Below are 21,341 nucleotides of genomic sequence, written 5' to 3'. Positions count from 1 at the left end.
ATGTTTGTGCTTTGGATTGAGGTCCCATTGGAGCTTAATTGAAATCCTGACTTGCCTGCCTAAGCTAAGCTTGTGAGAAGATTGCTAACAGCTAACGAAAAGGGGTTAAAAAAAAAAAATGTGCAAACCTAACCCATCATGACTCAAGCTCATATCATCTCCCAAAGCTTCTCTGTTAACCACAATTTTGATTCAAAATTCTGCCAAGTGTGGAGGTGTGAATGACTTAGTTTTCATTTGGGTGGATTACCTTACAAAATTTGATATGTTTATGGCGGGGATAGCATCATAGCAAGGCATGAGGTGTTAAGAGTCTTTTTCAAATAGATAAATGCAATTTTCAAAAGGCTAAGATATGTCACATGCGTTTTTGTGAAAATAGAAAATATATGTTTGTTTCAAAAAGTATTTTGAAATGCTTTTAGAAAACAGATCTCTCTCTCATTTAGTCTAGATTATCTTAGTTAACGAGTGTTTTTAGAATTAGTTGCGCTATTTGTTGAACCCTCCAATTTCTTTTGTACATTATCTTTGTACTAAGAATTTTATCAAGAATAATTTTTAATAAAATTACTTCATTTATCTTTTCTTCTCTTTTTATTTTCAATTCTTAAATTCTCATTAGTTGCTTCATATATTATCTTTTAACTATAAATGGTTGGTTTCGTTGTAGACTATTATAAACTAAAGAGAAGCAAAACCCATCATTAAAAAATGAACATTAACAATATTTTTATTGGCTATGAAAGTTAATGAATATCAAGAAATTAATCTTTACTAATTACAAAAGTTAATGAATATCAAGAAAAAAAATTGTATATAGAAAGCATGAAATAGATATTACGCTTTACTAAAAAAACAAAAAAAAAATCCAAAAGAGGGTGAAATTGAAAATTTATTCTACATAATGTGAGGGGGAAAGAGAGTAAGAAATTATGCTATCATAAATACAGAAAAAGGGATTAGTGAAAGATAATTTTGAGATTTTTAAATCTTAATAATTAACTTATTTTTAAAATGGGCGTAGAGATAAATTTGATGGATTCAAATAATTCTATCATTTCAAGAATTTGTGATTGAAGTTATTTTGAGTGATGACATTATAGTGGTGGGATTCGGAATCTCTTTACTAATTTTTCTTTTTTTCCGGATCTAATTAAAGTAAACGTGATCTTGGAACCCAATAAAAAATTATGGTGAAAGTGTTTGAATATTGACATCCTCATTCCTCGTTATTAATTTCTAGTTTTGATGATTTACTAGCTAATTGATTACTTCGAGAGTTTGAGTACTATAAACGATAGAATTTCATATGATCATATGATTTTTGTGTGAAACTTTGACAACACCTCCATTGATTGTAACATGAAAGTATGTAATTCAATAGTTTTTTCAAACGCACCACCTAATTGATAGCGATTCTCACCTTCTATTTGAGATAGTTTACAAGAATCATAATGAGCCATCAGCCATTTATATTTTTTTATTTTGATTAGGGGACCATGCAAAATTAAGAATTTATAATAATTTGGTTAATAATTATTCATTCAACTTACCTTCTATAGAAGTTTTACAACCTTAATCAGGTAAACCCAAGATATTTTGTTAGAGCATCATAAAAAAAACTCTTTAAATAAGATTTTATTATTTATTTGAATAGTCATATCAGCATTTAAGGCTCCAAAAGACACTTCAATTAAAATTTTTCAAATAAAAAATGATCATCTCTCTTCAAATTTGGAGAGTTGCTTTCTCCTTCTTCAATTTATATTTTATTACTTTTTGTTGGAGAAAGAGAGAGAAGTGCTTTAATTACTATTGACTTTTCCTTTAAAAAAATAGTTATTTAAATTAAAATAATATTAATTTATTTATATTTGAATAGTCTTTTGGAGAATAACATATTTTTTCACTCTTCTATTTGCCACATAGGTAAGTAAATAGATATTTGAAGAATAAAATTTATAGAGCCTTTTGGACATGCTCTTAGTACTTAGTAGTCTTGGAATGTAAATATGAATTTATTTTGATACTTTTTTTAGATGTTAATAAAAATATTTATTAAATAATTCATGAAAACACTCAATATTCTATAGAAGTTTTGTTAAGTACTTTTTTTTTTTTCTCTTCTTGCCTTTTCTTTCCTAATTTTTTTAAATTTATTTCAATCAATTATTACAAGGTTGCAACATAATATTTTTTTTAACTCTTTAGATACAATCAAAGCTTGTCATTCTCGACCTCCCCAGTCCCAACTTAATTTCTTTTTTGTTTTTACAAGTAGTTACCTTCTAGCAACTTTTATAAATCAACATATCATTTATAAATTATGACTCGATAAATTAATAGTCTCCATCATATAAAATATTTTTACAATCCCAACTTGGGCTAATACAATAGTTTTGATAAATTAATAAGATAATATTTTCCAAAAACCTTTATATAACTTATGGTCTCATTCATATTATAAATTAATACTCTGCTAAAATTACAAATATAATTGTTATGAAATTTATTGTTAAATAAAATATGAGTCTATTATTACTTGTTTTTTCTTGAAATTTAAATACAGTTGGATCCCATCTCTAATTTTGTTTATTGCTTCCAGAAGTTATGGGATTGAATTCTCAAATTTGCACAAATTTTGAATTTTTTTTGTTAATTTAATGTATATTTAATGGATGAATTTATTTTTAATTGATTGGATTGGTAAAATACTATGAACTTTAGTTGATTAAATGTATATCATTGAATTGTATATATACTTGATAAATTAATAAATAATTAATATATCAATTATTAATACCTCTTTAAATTAATAGATTTTGTAGAGTTCTGATATTACTAATTTATAGACTGTACCATATATGTAAATTTTCATGTTAGAATCTTTTTCAGGTTTAAAAAAAATGATCTTGGCAGACAAATAACTACTTGATGAAAGGTAAGTGAGAAAAAGCTCTCTAGGAAGAAAAATGACAATCAACCAATTATAACTTTGAAAAGGGAAAAGAACTTTCAAATGAATTTTGTTTTTTCTTTTCGGTATTGAAGAGAATTACTCGTTAATAATAGGCAGCATGATTTCAGTGTTTGGTAGCAAGCACTAATCAAAAGATTAACACATCCTCTCTGGTCCCCAATACCCTTTAACGTGTCTAAACACATAATTATTAAGGAAACCAAAAAAAGAAAAAAAGAAAAAAGAGTTTTGACCACAATAAACAAGTTATATCAGTGGTCAGAAAGGAAAGCAGCTTTTGGTGAGCACTCCATGCATGGCTTAAATATCTCGCAATGACCTTTTGCTTTTGCCATTTAACCCTTTTTAAACATTTTTGGGTTATCCAATTGATTAGTGTAAATTGCACTTTTCATTCTCCACCACTGAGAAAAGGAAAGTGGGGCTCCATCTGAAGACTCAAGCCCCAAAAGCCAAATGCATATTCAATGGTTGGGAAACAAGGTCTCGCCTCTATGGGCTACCCTTCGGGAAAACTACATCGGTTTTGGGAATTCTAAGAACTAAAATTGACCTTTAGTAAATCACCGCCACTTCAGGACGGTATATTTGTTTATTCAACTAATTTGCATTTCCATCTTTGTGATGCATGAAATTGTCCACGAAAAGATAAGTTTAAAGTTTTTTTTGGCTGGATTTGGATCTTTCTTGAGAACCACAAAAAGGGGGAGAATCCACCCATGACAAAAACGACTCTATTTGCGTAGGAAATGCACAAAGCTTCGAAAATTTTGCAGGCAATTACTATCACCGTAGGGTCCCATCCCACCAAAGCATGGTTAGTCAAATTCAACCACGTATTCATACGTGGACAGCATGACATCCAATACTTCGAGGCTTTTAGAAGTTTAGACCATTCAACGAATTGTCATTACTCTCAAAGTTAAGCAACTGTTCATCGATCACTTTCCTTGGATTTGATTCTCTAACAAAAACACAACCCCTTTTTGTCTTCTTTCCTCTTTTTGTCGGTCTATTGTCTTCATTCTTCACATGTCACGTTAGGACACTTGTAAGACTATGCCAAACGTAATTAACTTGTTCCCTAGTTCAATAAGGTTAAAAGTTAATTCATATTCTTTGGCCCTCTAGCCATATTAGTTCATATTACCTTTGCTTAATTAACATTGTAACGTTGGTGTGGTGACATATATATATATATATATATATATTAGTTTCCTGGTTCGGGATCATAAAGTACAGAAAACATTCAGAAAAACTTTAAAACTGCGGGATTTTAAAGGCTTAAAACTTAAAGTGCTTAAACCGCACGGTTTATGCGTTTTCTCGAACGTTTCCGCATTTTAAAATTTCATATTGGAACATTTCTCTATATATATCACTGATATTACATCAAAAATTATAATTGGTACTTATAATCAGATTATACAATTAGGACCCCTTATATCGTGTACTTTATTATTTTAAAGTACTATCCAAATTTTTAAATCTCTCTAATATTGGAAGATTGTCTACTCCACTAACATTTTATAAGGGATAAGACTTATCTTTCATATTATTAAGTTTTATATACCAATTTAAATTTTTGAGTCAAACGGTTATTATTATAATATATTATCATAGACAAGAATTTGTATTTGATTCTCTAAACTTGATACTCTTTTGGCTTATTTTCGAACTCTTTCATCTCTCGATCCACTTACATTCTTTTATATTATTGTTGGGCATTATACAGTATTAGGTGTTTTGTCCAGTAAGTTAGTAGTGTTCTCAAAATTTCAGTTGAAACCTCAAGTTAATGGATTATGACTTGGAACTACTTTTGTAACTTTTGTAAGATTGATTCAATGACTATCCAGATGTCGAAAATGATTCCATGGAATGGGAATCACATGAACAATTCACAAAACATAATCTGCTTGATGTGCCATCATTAGATCTCAAGATAATTTTTGTTATTGAATTAATCCAAACACACAGACAAAGTTAGTTTAATATCCTGGTTTCTGCTATTTTGGTCTGCGGATATCTGCGTATGGATCCCACAATTTTGGCGACCAACTATTCTGATTCTTTTTAATATTTGTGACATATATATTATCTTGATATATGATTTTTTTTCCCAGTAATATAAGATTTGGGAAACCATGCACACCAAGCATATATGTTCTCTTAAAGTGTTAATAGTTAGATCTTTTTTGTTCTTTATTCATTCACAATAAACAGCAGCAGAATTAGCCAGAAATGGTCGAGAAATTAAAATAATGATAATTAATCAGAACAAAGAAAGAACCAAGAAATAATAAAAGAAAGAAATAATCTAGAGTCAAAGCATGCCAAGGAGAATGAGAGTATTTTATATATAACTTCATTTTTTGTACTCGCGGCCAGTGCTTGTAGTGGGAAAGTGGTAGATCCTCCAAAATATAATTTTGAGATAATTTTATATATTCTTATCTCTTTGGATTGTTATCATAGTATATTTTGACCAACTTGTTTTTATGTTTACATAATTTTAAGAAATACGAGTCTAATTGTACTCCTAATCTTTACGTCCAAGTTCTGTATTTAAATTAATATTACTATCAGTAATAAAAAGGCTGGAATATCATTATTTGGCATTTGGTTAGTTGTATTTAAAGGTGTTGGTCTCTTACAATACCAGCAATATCTTTTGAAAGGTTAGGTTTCTTCGAATTAACTACTTATTTATGTTATATTTTAAAGTCACTGGAAACGGACAGTATTGTTGGTAATTGGCAAAGGGCGAAGAAAAGTAATGGCATCACGATGGGGAATCAACTGGACAAATGGTTGGATTAACTCCACTGGATGCATGCCAAGCTGGAGAGAACTAAAATTGGTGATAGGAAAATACAATGATGAAGAGGCACATGATGAGAAGACTTGTGCTTCAAAAATTTGACCATTGAGGGCCAGGTTATTTTCTAAGGGGAAGGGAATGATACTTCTTCCAAAATATAATTTCTTGGTCATTTATTCTTAAATTATCTTTATTTCTTTGGCGTTATTATCATAGTATATCATTTGTGTTCACATAATTCCAGGAGCATGGGGTTTAATTATATTCCTAACTTTTGGGTTTAAGTTCTGTAAGATAGTATTTAAACTAGCATTACCACCAATAATAAAGAGACCGGATTATTATTATTATTTGGCAATTGGTTAGTTGCATTTGGAGGTGTTGGTACTTTAGAAGTACTAACGATATCTATTGGGAAATTCAGATTTCCACAAATTAACCTATTTATGTTATTTTCTTTCTTTCTTTCTTTTCTTTTTTTTTTCTTTTTGATTTGTTTTTCAGTGCAAACTATTTGTGTCCGAGCCAATAAATTAATAAGCACATTTGCCATATAATATATAGTGATCAAAGTTCATAATGTGACCGTAGGATGACATAATCAGTTTGACTCGTGCCCACGACTCCGATAACAGACTCGATGATTCTTCAATATCAATTGTTATTTTATACACACACACACCCGCACATACACACACTTTAAGCTCACACTCTCAAATTCTTTTGTAAATAAGTACAGGTTCAGTTATGTAATTAATAATGATCGAGAGTTAATGTTCCTTCAATTCTAGATTGTGTCGTGTTCTCTTGTTACAGTGGCCCTATAGCCTGCTTTTTTACGGCTTCCTCACATGCTTTATTCTAAAGTACTTAACTAATTCTGTTCTATCTAAGAAGTTATTACTTTTTTCTCTTTTTTTTCCCCCCAACTCTTTAACTTGACATGTTTTACATATTTTTGTGTTATGATTCTTGTATCAGGGATGAGCTGATCATACAAGTAGCTGTGGCTTGGAGGGAAAGAAATTCTGGGTTGTGATTGTAAGGGAGAAAATGCTGCCGGGAAGTAATTTTTGGGTGGTTTTATTATTGATTATCGGAGTTGCTGTACCTAAAGTTGATTTGTACACTGTGGAGGGTAGCAGGCCGTATCGGATTCTTTTGGATACAGATATGGATACTGATGATTTCTTCGCTCTCTCATTCCTTTTGAAGCTTAACAGATCAGAATTTCATTTGGAGGTGAACAAAATCCTCTCTGTTAATGCTTCTTTTTTTTTTTGTGTTCTAATGATGTTTTCAACTTAGCTTATATCGTAAGTATTTAGACTATGATATATTGGCAGAATGTACTCTATAAGAAGTTAAGAACCCTGTTTTTATAAGGACTCGGTCATGATTTTGGTTGGGCTACAGATGAAGTGCTTAACATTAAAGCAATTCTCTGCTAAGCCTTTTTCTGTATATGCAGTAAGTTATTTTTGTGGACAGGCTAGAAACTGACATATTACTTATGCTGCAGGCAATCACCATCAACGAAAATGCATGGATTGATGCCGGTCATGCAGTGAATCATATTTATGACATTCTTTACATGATGGACCGCGATGACATCTCTGTTGGAGTTGGCGGTGAAGGTGGAATCTTAGAAGATGGAACCATCCTTGCAGATGTTGGTGGGTATCTCCCTATAATTGAACAGGTGCATAAAATTACTCTCACTCTCTCAATTGAATTTGTACTGTCTATGCACAAAAGGGCTTTCTATTATCTCATATTCAAGGTGTTTCCGGCACTCAAATTCTTTGTAACATACAAAAGTTTTAATACCAGGGCACTACGACAACCGGATATTGCAGATACAGGCAGGCTATACCAGTAGGTCATGCAGGAAGGTTAGAAAAAGATACTAACTTAGGCATACGAAAAGAATTTCTTCCACAGGTATAAGACTAATCAATAATAGAACAATTCATGCTTCTTGTGATGACATTGGTGTGTCCATTTAAGTAATTGTCTTGTTCATGAAATTAGGGCAGCAGGAGGTATTCTCCACTTGAGCAACTTACTGCTCAGCAAGTGTTGACTGATAAAATTTCTGAAGGTCCTATTACTGTTATTTTAATAGGGGCTCATACGAACATGGGAATTTTCCTTATGAAAAACCCGCATTTAAAGAAAAATATTGAGCACATATATGCAATGGGCGGTGGTGTGAGGTCAAAGAACCCTACTGGCTGTTGCCCAAAAAACTCTAGCAGTTCTTGCCGGCCTCAGCAGTGTGGTGACCCTGGTAATTTGTTTACCGACTACACAACCAATCCTTACGCTGAGTTCAATATGTTTGGAGATCCTTTTGCCGCATACCAGGTACGTGATAATATTATTTTCAATTAATGATAATCATTAGTTTGATGGTGGCACATTCCTTTTTTTTTTTTTCAGGTTTTTCATTCTGGGATTCCCATTACTCTTATTCCTCTGGATGCAACAAATACCATCCTCGTAACTAAGAATTTCTATAAAATGTTTGAGGAAAGTCAGAATACGTACGAGGCACAATATTGCTTCAAGTCCTTGAAAATGGCTCGCGACACTTGGTTAAATGACCAATTCTATGCGGTATTTACTTTAATGTGCTTGCTATCAAATTGCATTCATCGTTTTGTTAGAAATCTTCCTTGTAATTTTACAATGTATGAACAAGTTGGGATATACTTTGGCAGAGCTATTTCATGTGGGATTCCTTCACATCTGGTGTAGCAATGTCAATTATGCAACATTCGCACAATCATAATGGAGAAAATGAGTTTGCTGAAATGGAATACATGAATATAACTGTAGTTACTTCGAACAAACCTTACGGAATATCAGATGGCTCAAATCCATTCTTTGATGGACGTGAAACTCCAAAGTTCAATTTAAAGAAAGGGGGAGTGCATAGTGGACATGTTCAGACAGGCATTCGAGATCCATTTTGCATAGTGAAGAATGGGAAAGGGAAATGCAAGGTGACTGCTTGTGCTTTCTCAATGTTGTAGCATAGCCTGTACATTTTAAGTAGCTGCAACAAATAGTTTCAATCTGCTTACTTACTGTAAATTCAGGCTAAGCATTAACTCTTGCTGCTGTTTTGGCAATTAACTTCATTCATTAGTACATCATTTTCTTGTTGCAAATTCCGCGATCTGATTTGAAAAACATATTCAAATAGGACGGATATACAGAAGAGGTAACTGATTCAGAGGCGGTGCATGTTCTTGTTGCTAAAAAGGCAAAAACAAGTAAGGATGTTAGCAGTAAACTTGACAGAGAATTTTACTTAAACTTCTTGGAAGTAAGTTTATTCAGTCAACTTTGTTTTGAGAAAATTTTGACTAATTATTATTTCACTCTCATTTATTAACCACTGCAAGCTCAAATTACTTCAAGGATCAAATGCTAAACTGATATTAATTTTCTTTTTGTTGGATGAAGGTTCTGAATCGTCCTCAACAGACCGGAAGGTTCAATTTCACAACTGAATTTCCTTATTTCAAAGAATTTTTTTACAAGCCAAATTTTGGAACTAGGAAGCTAGGGAAGCCGGTTGTCTTTGACATGGACATGAGTGTGGGAGATTTCCTAGCTCTATTCTATCTCCTCAAAGCACCCGTGGAAGTGATTAATCTGAAGGTAAGTGCTTTTCCACTTTTCTAGCTTCACTGGCTAGGCGTTCCGTTCATGATTAAGAAAGAAACTGAGTGCTTCAGCAAACCACTAGTACATTAATAGTTAGTTTATTTTGTTTTCTTTTAATGCAAGCAATCCAAATAGAAATCTATCAGACTCAATGTTCAGAGTAAATTTGATCGGTTACATTTAAGATGCTAAATGATAAGATATTCTGTCAATATACTAGAGTTTCATAGTTAGATCCTTTTTAGGATCTGTGTCACTCAGTTTCTCAGATATTTATTCTCTAAACATTTCTATCTGGGCAACGTGGGTTTGTTGCTTGCTGGTTTTTAGTTAAACATTACAGTTAATAGGTAACTTGCATATTGCATAAAATAGGTTTCACCTGAAAGAAAATGGAAACTACTTTGCTTGCCTGTAAATTTCAAGAAAGTAGAAGATTCGATGTGCCTGGTCTTTCTCCTTTCGTCCAGGCAATACTAGTGAGCCCAACCGGCTGGGCAAATGCCGCAACAATAGATGTCATTTATGATTTACTGCATATGATGGGTCGGGATGACGTTCAAGTTGGTCTGGGAGATTTGTTTGCAACGAATCAGTCCGATCCAATTGACCCTTCTGTGGGAGACTGCAAGTATGTTAAATCCATCCCACACGGATGCGGTGGATTTCTAGACTCAGACACTCTTTACGGGCTTGCTCGTGATATGCCAAGAAGTCCTAGGAGGTAGACTTTTCATGTAAATTCTATGTATGTTGACAGTTTGGGGACTGAATTTTGGGTTATGTTCAAGGTACACAGCAGAGAACTCTGTAAAATATGGAGCTCCAAGGGATACCGATCACCCAGAACTAAGACAGCCTCTAGCATTGGAAATTTGGGACTCCACAACAAGCACTCTTGAGCCAGGATCTAAGATTACCTTATTGACAAATGGACCCTTGACTAATCTAGCTAAAATTTTATCATCAAAGAAAAATGCCACTTCTCTAATTCAGGTAACAAGCCATCTCTTGAGAAAATAAGATGAATACTAGATGGGATGGATAGCTTTAACTGGTGAAGCCAAGTCTCTTTGCAGGAGGTGTATATTGTTGGAGGACACTTAAGCCACGGTGACAGAGACACAGGAAATGTCTTTACAGTTCCTTTGAATAAGTATGCAGAATTCAATATGTTTCTTGATCCTTTGGCTGCAAAGACAGTCTTTGAATCACCACTGAACATCACTCTCATTCCACTAGGCGTTCAGCGTAAAGTCAGTTCATTTCCTAAGATCCTAAGAAGGCTGTGCCTAAAAAACAAGACCCCGGAAGCTCAGTTCACTCAGCGTTTGCTGTCAAGGCTGTATCATCTACAGCAAACGCATTATCGGTACCATCACATGGTAAGTCTCTCCAGCAAAGTGCTTAAATGTATGGATCAATTTTACTGCCACATTGAAATTAAAGTTTTACTTAATGCCACTCTTTTGCAGGAGATATTCTTGGGAGAAATCCTTGGTGCAGTAGCATTGGCTGGTGATAATTCATTGCTGAAACCTACCGTGCAAGTCAAGTCAATCAAGGTCATTGCTGAAGGCAATGAATACAAAGATGGACAAACTGTGATTGACAAGAATCAAGGGATTTTTGTCAGAGTAATAGAAAACTTGGATCCTGAGGCTTACTATGATCTATTTGCAAATGAACTCAATAGCAAGAATCAGTCTGCTGTAATAGGAAGCTTTGATGAACAAAAAAGAATGTGGAGTAAACCACCTGTGAATCAAACACAGAGTCCAATTTAAGGTGTTGGATTAATTTATTTTCTGACACAGGAATTTAATTTTTTTTTTTTACACTTTTCTTCTTCTATAGAGGAGTTTCATTTGTAATTGCTAATGTTGTAAAAATAGAAGCTTCACAAACATGCTCCAGAAAAGGGACAATTCATTATGCTTTGTTCATAGTAAAAAGAAAACAATGATAGATGTAGCAGCAGTAATTAAGAAACATATACAGCATGCAAAATTCTCTGTACACTTCCTTTTTTCTCTCTTTTTCCAACCCATTTTATTATGTAAAAAAGATCATGACGTCACACGAATTATCAACAAAATTTATATAATCATTAATTACTTGATTAATTTTAATGAAGAATTTTCAAATGCAGAACTTGGGATCGTCATTATATCGTCTAAAGCTCCACTATGAAAAGCAAAATGAAAAGGCAGAATTAAGCTTTCACATACTGTCTATTTTATGGTTTATTTAATAATCTTGATTGTGCTTTTGCTTAATTAAGCATTGTGACTTATCCTTTCACTTTGCTTTAACATTATTGTTGGTTGGGCTGTCAAGATAATTTTCTTTTTCCTGTTTTGTGACAGCAATCATTCTTAATTTAGAGATATACATTTGTATAGTATAGCATAAAGGTAGACAAAATATATATATATAGTAATTTTTTTATCCGAAACTTTAAAAGATTGGAAAAACTTTAAAACTATAGGTTTTAAAAAGTTTAAAACTTAAAACGTTTAAACCGCATAATTTATAACTTTTTTCATATTTATATATATATATATATGTGTGTGTGAGCACGTGCGCATGTAGCTCATAAAAATGCTTCTAAGAATATTTGAAGAGATATATGCCCTTATTTTATATTTTTATGAAAATGGGATGATTAATCCCATAGAGGCTCGAACATTGCCCTCAGCAATGTTGAGGGCACCGGCACACCATTGGGTACAAGCCCAGTGGCATTCGGTTGATGACGATTGGCTGTCCTGTAAAATATTTCTTTAATAACAAATTGGGTATAAGATGCTGCTGCCACTAATTACTTTTCACATCCTTTGGTCAATTTTTTAATGGCAGCAAACAGAGGGAAAAGACAAAAAGACACCAATAGATTAAGATTGACCTTGTATTATAAGAATCATATCTTTTGCAATTGGATTCATATTCCAAAGTCCCTACATTTTCTCTCCAAATCGAATTTATTCATTAAACTAAAGTGTAAACACTAAGATAGTATCTTCATTTTTTTTAATCTTTGCCAGCACTGATGCCAACTAGAAGCTGCTGTTAAGTGACAGTTTCTTTAGTGCTATGTTTCCAATTTCCAAGTCCAAGATTGGAAACTTCTGTGTGGAAATTTTAGGGAAATGAAGACCACTTGTCATGATGTTTAACATAGCATCAAATATCAATAAGTCTTTGTAATCATGGAAGTATCGCTATTATGATCATAAAGTTCACGAACTATTGGGAAATAGATTCACTAGCAGTTAAAAATAGAAAAACATTCATCAAGTTTTAGGAAAAGTTTTAGGAGCATGTAAATGTATTTATCAAATGCTTTAATTATTTTGCGTCCAAAGATAAGTTAAAGTACAATAACACAATAACTATCAACAGTTCATGTCTACGATAAAATTTACTTGATCTGAACCATTGGAAGAGATGATAATTTTCTGCATCATACAAATTATTATTATTTTTTATTTTGCAATGTGTAAGATACAATGCTTCATTATAAATTTATCCTCTCAAATAATTGTGAAATGTGCTTATTTTCTGAACTGCTATGTTCTTATACCATTTTGAGACCATTGTAGTTCTCATAATGCATGGATTCACCAACTTGATGTGCGGAAATTAAAAGGAAAATGATCAAAAATACAAAACAAGATTAAAAAGGGGGAAAAAAAGATATGTTTGAGCCTTAATCATAATAAAATGTGGCAATAGTTGGAAACCATTCCCTCTTTTCATAGGATCCATACAAGTACAAGCTCAAATAGTAGAACATAACAGAAGCAGTGAAGCACAAAGGTACTAAATCAGCTACTCTATTAGTGTCCTCCATTTAATTGCTTTCCTCATGCAATTTGATAGGCCTTAGAAACTTAATTCCATCATCGGAATTGACCCACCAGCTGCCACAATTTGTTGCTCCATCTGCAACCATCAATCAATTCATCATTAAAAATAAAAAATAAAAATTAGTAATCATAATTAGGCTTTCGGGCTTTCAGCTTTCAAGTAAAAGTCCATTGCACTCACCCTGAATAAAGTTTCAAGCTTGTTCTTGACAAGGCAGTACTCTTGCTTCACTTGCTGCAAACAACTCATGCACCTGTAAAATTCAACAATCTTTAAAATTAAAAAGAAATGTAGAAAAATATTAATTCATGGTAATATCCTTTAATTTCTGACCAAAAAGAAAACTCACCCTTCAATGTTCTGTTCCTCACAGAAATTTCTGAAAGCAACGCAGGCATTTTTAATTCTCTCTGCACCTATGCTGTTAGAAAAAAGAAAGCACCCTTTTCTTGTCAACAAATTTGAAAAAATGATCCCATCAAAGAAAAGAAACAATTTTGCCATTACAATTTTATTTTTCGTACTGATGCCTCAGTTCTGATCTAAGTCAATCATCATTATTGCTTATTTTTCTTTCTTTGAGAGACTTGAGCCAATTTCAATTCTAGGCTCCAGATGTCAAGGGCATCATTGTGCAAGTGTTTTTGCTTTCTGAATAGTACCTTGAGCTGCTACCCTTCAATTGATGAACATGGGAATCAACCATTTTGAAGTCTATAGTTGGCTGATCACTATAAAACAACAGCAAATACACAAGAAAAAACCAAAGCAGATAGTAAATAGAAGAGGGACAGATAAAATTAAAAAAAAAAAAAAAACCAGAAAAGGTAGAACTTTTAAGCAACAACAAAAGCAGAGAAGCAGTTTGAAAGAGGGAGCTTACAGAGCCCTGGTGAGATCATTGACAAGTCTTTCAGAATCAGCAAAGAAAAGTGAGACAACTTCAGCAACAAAGTCTGGGTTGCTTTCGTCTTGAAGTTGCTGAAGCTGTAAGAACTGATTATCCAAAACTCCCTTCTCTCGCCAAGAGCAAAAACAACAAAATACAACTCATCAAAACCATCAACAAAGGCAAAAACAAGGAATACAAAAAGAACCAAAAAGAACAAAAAAAACCCATGTTGCTATACCTCCATGAACAAGGATTTTGTGTACTCCAGAAGCCTTCTTTGCATCTGACCCACCTCCATATCTCTCTTGTTCCTATTCTTCCCTACACAAAATACAAACAATCAATAATAGCTTGGGGCTTGAAAAGCAGATCCTGTGTTATTATTGCACAACCCAAAGAAGGTGTATATATACATAGATATAGATAGATAGATAGAAAGTATGTTCCTTGGAAATGATTTGACGAATTTAATGCACATACCAGAGTTAAAAACCAAACTGTCTTGTAGCAGTACTAGGAACTAAAGAATGGTCTATTAATTACAGCACCTGCTTATGTTTATCTGGATTTGTGCTCTCTATTTGGATTGCTCTCTTTTTCTTCTCATAGAACTACAGAAGAAGAATCACAGCCCCACCACCATTTACTTGCTCTTTACACTTACGCCATTTATTAGCATTTAAACAAACAAGGAACCCCACCATCTTTTCATTCTCTCTCCTTCATTTCGCCACCTCTTGTGCCGGAAATATTATTTTATTTGTAACCTTGTTTCTCTCTTCCATTGTTTCATTGAAACTATTGGTCTTCATTGAACCTCACACGTGAGTTTATAACGCATAAATGACTTTAAAATAGTATATTAACAACAATACGCTGTTTGATACAAAGCCCTTCACTCTCAGTTGAAAATTTCAAATATTTCACTGTTAGTACTTTAAGGTAAACAGTAGTGTATAAAATAAATCAAAACTTAGGAGATAATAACGAATATTTGGGAATTAGTAATTGAAAAGTTTGAAAGTTTGAGTGCTCTATCAGACAATATTGTGTTGAGTTATTCTCTTTAAAGTTTCAAAATATTTGAAGCATCTCTAAGATGTGAATTTGAGACTATACATTGTTGTATAACTAGAGCTAATGGGTGGATCGCATGTGTAAACGATCGCACTAGCAAATGACTCTAATAAGTATAGAATATCTTCTTTTTTTTTTTTTATTGGTTTTCAACCTCTTCTAGATACTTCCTGCTGAAGATGAGGAATAAGATTTGAAATGGGAAAGTTTTTTCAAGGTGATGCACATGTTTTTGATATATTTCACCTACTTTCATGTAATTAATATTTTGGATGTTGAACTGAAAATGAAACAAGAAAAGTGACATGGGTCAATTTCTCCACGTTCATAATAGCAGATAGATCTATCAATGGTTACTGGATCTGAGTTCATCACACTTGTAGGGATGTTATTATTAATTACAAAATCATTCCATGGTCCTGCCTTATGTCACCGAAAAGAACAAAATGAAAAAAATGGTCCATGCAAAGAATTAAACCAGGGATATAAATAGAATAACTTGTCCCTCCCAATTGTGCAGCTATCAAATTCATGACACAGTTCCTGTCGCGACAAGCTGGAATTTTGCTCTTAACACTTTGTGGTTTATTGGTTATCACATCATATGGAAATGGAATATTAAGCAGTCATTTTCTTATCTTGTTTCTTTCTTTTCTATTTTTGCCTTGTTTTACGTGCTAGGAAATTTTGTTGAAATTGCCAAACTAAGGAGAAAAATATCAAGTGGTTGCCAGTGTTGAATGATCCCCCGCGGCCATTTCTTTGTTTAAGATCCCTGAAGTTTATCCCAATGGACAATTAGACTTTTGTAATTTCAAAAATTAGCCATTAGAATCTTACCCTTTCAGAAATAAACATTCAAATACTATTTCGTAGGTGAACTTTGCCCATTTGAACAAGATAAATATATCATAGTCCATCAAATTAATTTTAATTTTTGCGTTACAGTATATGTTATAAATGCTCTTATCTCCATTTAAATAGATGTAATTTTCTGGTTAAAAGGAGTCTGAAAATCCATTTCTAAAACAACGAAGTCTATTTCATTATTCGGTCTTGAAGTTGAAAGAATCTTGAAATGGCACAGCCAATCCTAGAGACAGCTAATTTTGATTTTAATTAGTTGGCTTACTACAAAATAAGAAGGGGGGACAGCTGGATTTGAAGATATGCCCTTCATAATCAAAACCCTTTTGAATTTTAATGCAAAATGACTCGTGGACTTGGCTGGTTTGGCTTTGTTTCTTTTATTTGGACACCATGTTTATGGAGGGAGAATCCTTATCATTTCCTATGTCCTCCATTATATTATGGATTATCTGTATTTTCTATTTATTTATTTGTTATTATTATTAGTATTATTTTTGGGTGAAATGATTTGTGTGGCTATGATTCTCCTCCTTTATTATTCGTATACATCATGCAAGATTTCTTTCATCGTCTAAAGTGCATGCATTTTCCCATTAGTGATTAGATGGATACTACATTATCATTTCAAATAAAAAAACTGTGTTATTTGATTAGAGAATTTGAAGATTTGTGATGTGAAAATGTTGCTATGATCATTTCAAGGCTATTATTGTTTTCACTTTTTAGCATTGACGCTGTGAAAGTTAAGTTGTGTTTCCCAAGTATTTCGCAAGCACTTACAACTCAACTTTAACAATATAGTTGAAATAGCAGTGGTTGCTTTAAGAATTATAACGGAATACCAAATTAAGCCTAAATTTAGACAATAAGCAAGGGCTTAAGGCTTTTGCTGTGGACATTGCCTGGAAAACCGATTCATCTGGAAGAGTCCTGCAACTGAGATATAGTTACATGCCTGTACGGGGGCTAATATTATTATGAACATGACAGCCCATTTGTGATTATAAAGAATTTTATTGCAAGATTTCGATGAATGAGTATATCGACCAACCCTGATATGAAAGCGCTGACCCTATCAGAATCGGTCAATCAGATCAGCACAACAGCCATTCATGAATTGGTCTTGTGCAAGCGCCGCTTTGGGATTGAAGTTTCTTTCACTCAGAATGCTTTAAAAATAGTGTAAAAGATATGATTGAGATTCGTTTCAGTTATAAAAAGAAAGCAAAACCCTGAAGATAGAAATGTTTATCATGCGGTTGAAGTTCTTATTTTATTTCCTTTTATTTTTAATAGCTTTGCTTTAAAGCTAGGGAGAAGGGCATTTTCACTTTGAAAAATGGCAGAATCCGCTCGGGTTTGACCCTTAATAAACACACTAACAAGTGTTAATACCAATGCTTGATATCAATATGACAAATCTTAAGTTTTCTCTGATTATGGTTGTCATAAGGGCCCATCTGTAACTATTGCTATTGTATGCAATATCACACAAAAAAATCATGTCACTCATAACTGGCTGTTTCATCAGAAAAATGGGAAAATAGAGTACAGAAACCAGGAAGTGGCAAGGGGAAACAAACTTTCTATTGGAAATGACATCAATTTAACACTGTTCGTCTAACCATCGTTTAAGGTTATCTAGTATTACAAGCTGCCAAAAATTGGAAGATACAAGGGAAACACACAACTGTTAACAACACAACAGATATTAATAAATAACGCCCCAGAAAGCATAATGGATGCTCCTCTACGAAAAGCACACAATGCGAGACTAGCATACTTTACAACTCCTCCTGCAGAACCCGGGAAGTTGTGCAGATCCAACCATATACTCTGGATTCTTGGTGCATTCACCTAGTGCAGCCCATCTCTCACAACTTGCATTATTATCTGTGCAGTCCCCACCTTCTTCCACGATCTTGTCGAATGAGTCGACATGAATCCACTTTGTTGCTGACCATTTCTCTCCTTCGATGACCGGACAACCACTATGGAGACTTACTGGGTCTGGAATAGCGTTCGTGTGGAGACTGAAGAAAAGAAGAGCATCCCCTCTTCGTGGCTTCACTGTATATTTCCAAGATGAAAACAAAAAGACCATCAAAACATTTCAAACCACTGTAAATGCAAAAGTAGATGTCAAATTCGCAAAAGCATATAAATATGTCAAATGGCACACCTGCAATTCCTTTCTTAGCACATTCAGAAAGATCGTCATTGGTAGCAGGAGTTCTGCGACGTGGAGGTTCCTGCTTGCAAATTGTTGTATGAACAGAGAAATGTCAGTTTTTACAACAGGTAACAAAATGTATAATAAATATCTTCAGTGCTATGCTCTAGTGTAAAATTGATACCATTAACAACCCATCTTGTTTATGTTGCGGGTTCGAGAGAACCAATCAAAGACTTACGAGAGAATGGCAAATCAGGAAAGTGAAAAATTATTGCCAGGAGTAAGGAAGTATCTCAAAAAAATTGACTGAAACTATGCATTAAACTTGTTCCCATTAAAGTGAGTAGGGCACTTGAACTAACCTCAGCATTGGGAAATACTGTCTCACCACCTTTAGCAACATCGGAAAGATACATTAGCACAGTTGCTAGGCGGTGTCCGCCCCGAACAATATTAACCTTGTCAGAGAAGTAATCATAATGTGGTTCATATTTCTGTCCGTGCTCATACCTTAGTACTTGTATGTCTTCCCCATTTTCTGTAAATCAAGAAAAAGAAAAACTTGTTATGCCCATCCCTAAGGAAATAAACAACCAAAATAGGGAGCTTATCATTTCACATAATTACACAACAACAGCGATTTATTCTTTAGCAAGATGCTCCCCTGACTACATCAAGAAATAATTTGATTCATTTGAATAATTATGGAGTTAGAATATGTAATTTTTGTAAGAATATGATAAAAAGAAAGATTATTTAAAAGTATTTTCATGATACCACAACCTGACAAACAACACTGTTCAATGTTTATCATGCGGAAGCAACTTCATTTCTCCTTTGAAGTATCTGCAAACAGAAAATTCCTAAATGAGCCTATCTAGGTGCATTATCGATAGCCATCCCTCAACCAGATTCATGAGTCCAATGTAAGGACTACTTTCCTCCTTTCTATAAAAAATTAACAAAGGAGGATATAACATAGAAACTAGACTTTACCCAAATCCCTCACTTTCCACATCAATCAAGTAGTTTGATTCCTAGATGGCTGGCAGTCTAACTACCCCAATGCTTGCAATTGTAACTCGAAACAATGAACATGGAAATACTTTCTCCAAGATTTCAACCTGCCTAGTCAAACATAAGGACATTGGGATATATTAAAAATCCTAAAAGTTAATTAGACAACGCAAGTGGTGTACATAATTAAAATGACTAATTTAGAATTAAAATTTATATTAAATTTTTTTTTCTCAAACTGTCGTCTGATGGAACAGCATGAAGATATCTAACAATTTGATTAAAGAATACAGAGAACAGAGTTTTAATTGTTTAAATTCTATAATTTTGAACCATAAATAATCAGATGAATAAAGATATGTAATGAAGCTACAGCATTAATAGTTATTAGTCTTAATGTGATTCTTATAGAAAATGCAGAAGCACAACTAGAACAGAACACCAAAAAAAAAAAAAATGCATATTACACACCTTTTGGAAGAAACGTCCATGTTGCAATCTTGTCCTCTATACCAGCAATAATAGCATCCTAAAAAGGGGAAGAAAATGCTTATACTAATGCATATCGAGAAACAATTGACAATCATATGAAAGGAAAGCAGTTGTATCATAAATTTTCTAAGCTGCCCATGTCATCTTACAAAACATCAAGATACCCCTTATGCACCTGAAAATGTGATTCGACTAATCAAGTTCTGTTGCTCTATAATAACATCAATGAAGATTCAGTCATTCATGCACTGTATTAATGGAAAACAAGTATGTCACTAGGTTTAACTCATGAAACTAACCCCATATGTATCACCAATCTCCTCAGTTGCAATGTATTAAGAAGGAATGTTAGTAGACATGATAGGCCTCCAACTAACAAGGCAAGTTCATTGAGTGCAACAAATGTCAAAGAAGGAAAATATCTTGGTATGCAGAAGATCTCTCTGCCATGACAAATATTCTACAGTTGCTCATATTCCCGTGTTTCTCGTGTGCATTATGCTTAAACATTTAAGTAACAGTATTAAAACCAGCCACAGTTTACCATGCAAACAATTATGATTATAATAAACAACAATAACAAGCAAGAAAAATCATGCGTACATATAATCAAAGCATAAACAACATCAATCAATGAAAAAAAATTAAACAACCTTTCCTTTAGGTATAAAGGTCCCAGAACTTGTTCGAACATCGCTCAGCTTGCTCTCTCCACTCAAATTATCAGCAACTGCTGATCTCTTCAGCTGAGATTTTGCCTAATCACAAAATTAACCAACTCAATAAATCAAAATACAATAACTATGCAAAAATGAAAATTCTCCTTCATTTTGATAACATTAAGCTAAAAGTCAAAGTACCCACAAGATTAATCAAGTGATCGCATTCTAAGTCTGTGAGAAAACCCTCGTACACAAAGGCCCTGCAAATCATCAGATTGATTATATGTATATATACTTTAAAATATATAAAAAAAAACGAAAAGAAGAACATTTGAAACTAAACTGATGTTGTGGGGGGTTGGGGGGGGGGGGATGAAACTTTTGATTGTTTTTGCATAAGTTTCCAGGCAAGCAAACAGAAAACAATTGCAGAAAATAAATGGTGATCACCTGGGTTTCCAAGAAATTTGTTTGACTTTAGATGGGTTGATAATGGCGGTAGAGCTGAAAGATTTGCGAATTAACAACGAGAAGGAGAGCAGGAAGAAGAAATTTAGAGAGAGCCTTGTGGGAGACATGAGCGTGGATTGGATCGATTATGAGAGACGAGGGATTTGAGATTTTCCGACAAAATGTTAAACTCAATTAAATGCTACGGATTCTGATTCGTTTTAACTGTCACTACGAGACTCAAACACGAATACGATGGTGATGACGTAATTTCAATCTGACAGTTGACCACAACGAACACCCAGTTGCTACGACGCCGTTCTGAAAAGCATTTTTTCTTTGAA

The 21,341-nt window shown here is 33.4% G+C and overlaps 3 protein-coding genes across 6 annotated transcripts; 1 reads left to right on the top strand and 2 right to left on the bottom strand.

Annotated features, from left to right (window-relative positions):
* Nucleotides 1-6,133: 6,133 nt before the first annotated feature.
* LOC102620115 (nucleoside hydrolase 3-like) lies at nucleotides 6,134-11,486 on the top strand. 3 transcript variants are annotated; one of them, XM_025102573.2, is made up of 13 exons: nucleotides 6,134-6,673; nucleotides 6,789-7,049; nucleotides 7,330-7,509; nucleotides 7,641-7,751; nucleotides 7,842-8,177; nucleotides 8,253-8,429; nucleotides 8,534-8,818; nucleotides 9,022-9,144; nucleotides 9,285-9,482; nucleotides 9,959-10,212; nucleotides 10,280-10,484; nucleotides 10,568-10,644; nucleotides 10,731-10,868. In XM_025102573.2, the coding sequence occupies exons 2-13, from the start codon at nucleotides 6,861-6,863 to the stop codon at nucleotides 10,741-10,743; spliced, it is 2,148 nt and encodes a 715-aa protein (XP_024958341.1). In that variant the 5' UTR covers nucleotides 6,134-6,673; nucleotides 6,789-6,860; the 3' UTR covers nucleotides 10,744-10,868. The 3 variants fall into 3 exon arrangements, with proteins under 3 accessions (XP_024958341.1, XP_006489269.1, XP_052299751.1); XM_006489206.4 differs by adding an exon at nucleotides 10,964-11,486 and having other exon boundaries at nucleotides 6,137-6,673; nucleotides 10,568-10,873; XM_052443791.1 differs by lacking the exons at nucleotides 6,134-6,673; nucleotides 6,789-7,049 and adding an exon at nucleotides 10,964-11,486 and having other exon boundaries at nucleotides 7,493-7,509; nucleotides 7,936-8,177; nucleotides 10,568-10,873.
* A 1,681-nt stretch (nucleotides 11,487-13,167) lies between these two features.
* Nucleotides 13,168-15,078, bottom strand: LOC102625019 (histidine-containing phosphotransfer protein 1). Of its 2 annotated transcripts, none has more exons than XM_006489140.4 (7): nucleotides 14,802-15,078; nucleotides 14,492-14,574; nucleotides 14,245-14,375; nucleotides 14,024-14,092; nucleotides 13,711-13,782; nucleotides 13,542-13,614; nucleotides 13,168-13,436 (listed from the first exon to the last, which is right to left on the bottom strand). In XM_006489140.4, the coding sequence occupies exons 2-7, from the start codon at nucleotides 14,549-14,551 to the stop codon at nucleotides 13,377-13,379; spliced, it is 465 nt and encodes a 154-aa protein (XP_006489203.1). In that variant the 5' UTR covers nucleotides 14,552-14,574; nucleotides 14,802-15,078; the 3' UTR covers nucleotides 13,168-13,376. The 2 variants fall into 2 exon arrangements, with proteins under 2 accessions (XP_006489203.1, XP_006489202.1); XM_006489139.4 differs by having other exon boundaries at nucleotides 14,734-15,073.
* A 2,687-nt stretch (nucleotides 15,079-17,765) lies between these two features.
* LOC102620398 (probable prolyl 4-hydroxylase 4) lies at nucleotides 17,766-21,298 on the bottom strand. Its single transcript, XM_052437504.1, has 7 exons — nucleotides 20,998-21,298; nucleotides 20,750-20,807; nucleotides 20,539-20,643; nucleotides 19,865-19,922; nucleotides 18,739-18,914; nucleotides 18,383-18,452; nucleotides 17,766-18,270 (listed from the first exon to the last, which is right to left on the bottom strand). The coding sequence occupies exons 1-7, from the start codon at nucleotides 21,123-21,125 to the stop codon at nucleotides 17,975-17,977; spliced, it is 891 nt and encodes a 296-aa protein (XP_052293464.1). The 5' UTR covers nucleotides 21,126-21,298; the 3' UTR covers nucleotides 17,766-17,974.
* Between the last annotated feature and the right edge of the window lie 43 nt (nucleotides 21,299-21,341).

This window comes from Citrus sinensis, chromosome 1, assembly GCF_022201045.2.
Source record: "Citrus sinensis cultivar Valencia sweet orange chromosome 1, DVS_A1.0, whole genome shotgun sequence".
Lineage (NCBI taxonomy): Eukaryota > Viridiplantae > Streptophyta > Magnoliopsida > Sapindales > Rutaceae > Citrus > Citrus sinensis.
Note: the sequence above shows the minus strand (reverse complement) of the source record. Positions and strands in the feature narration are given on the sequence as shown.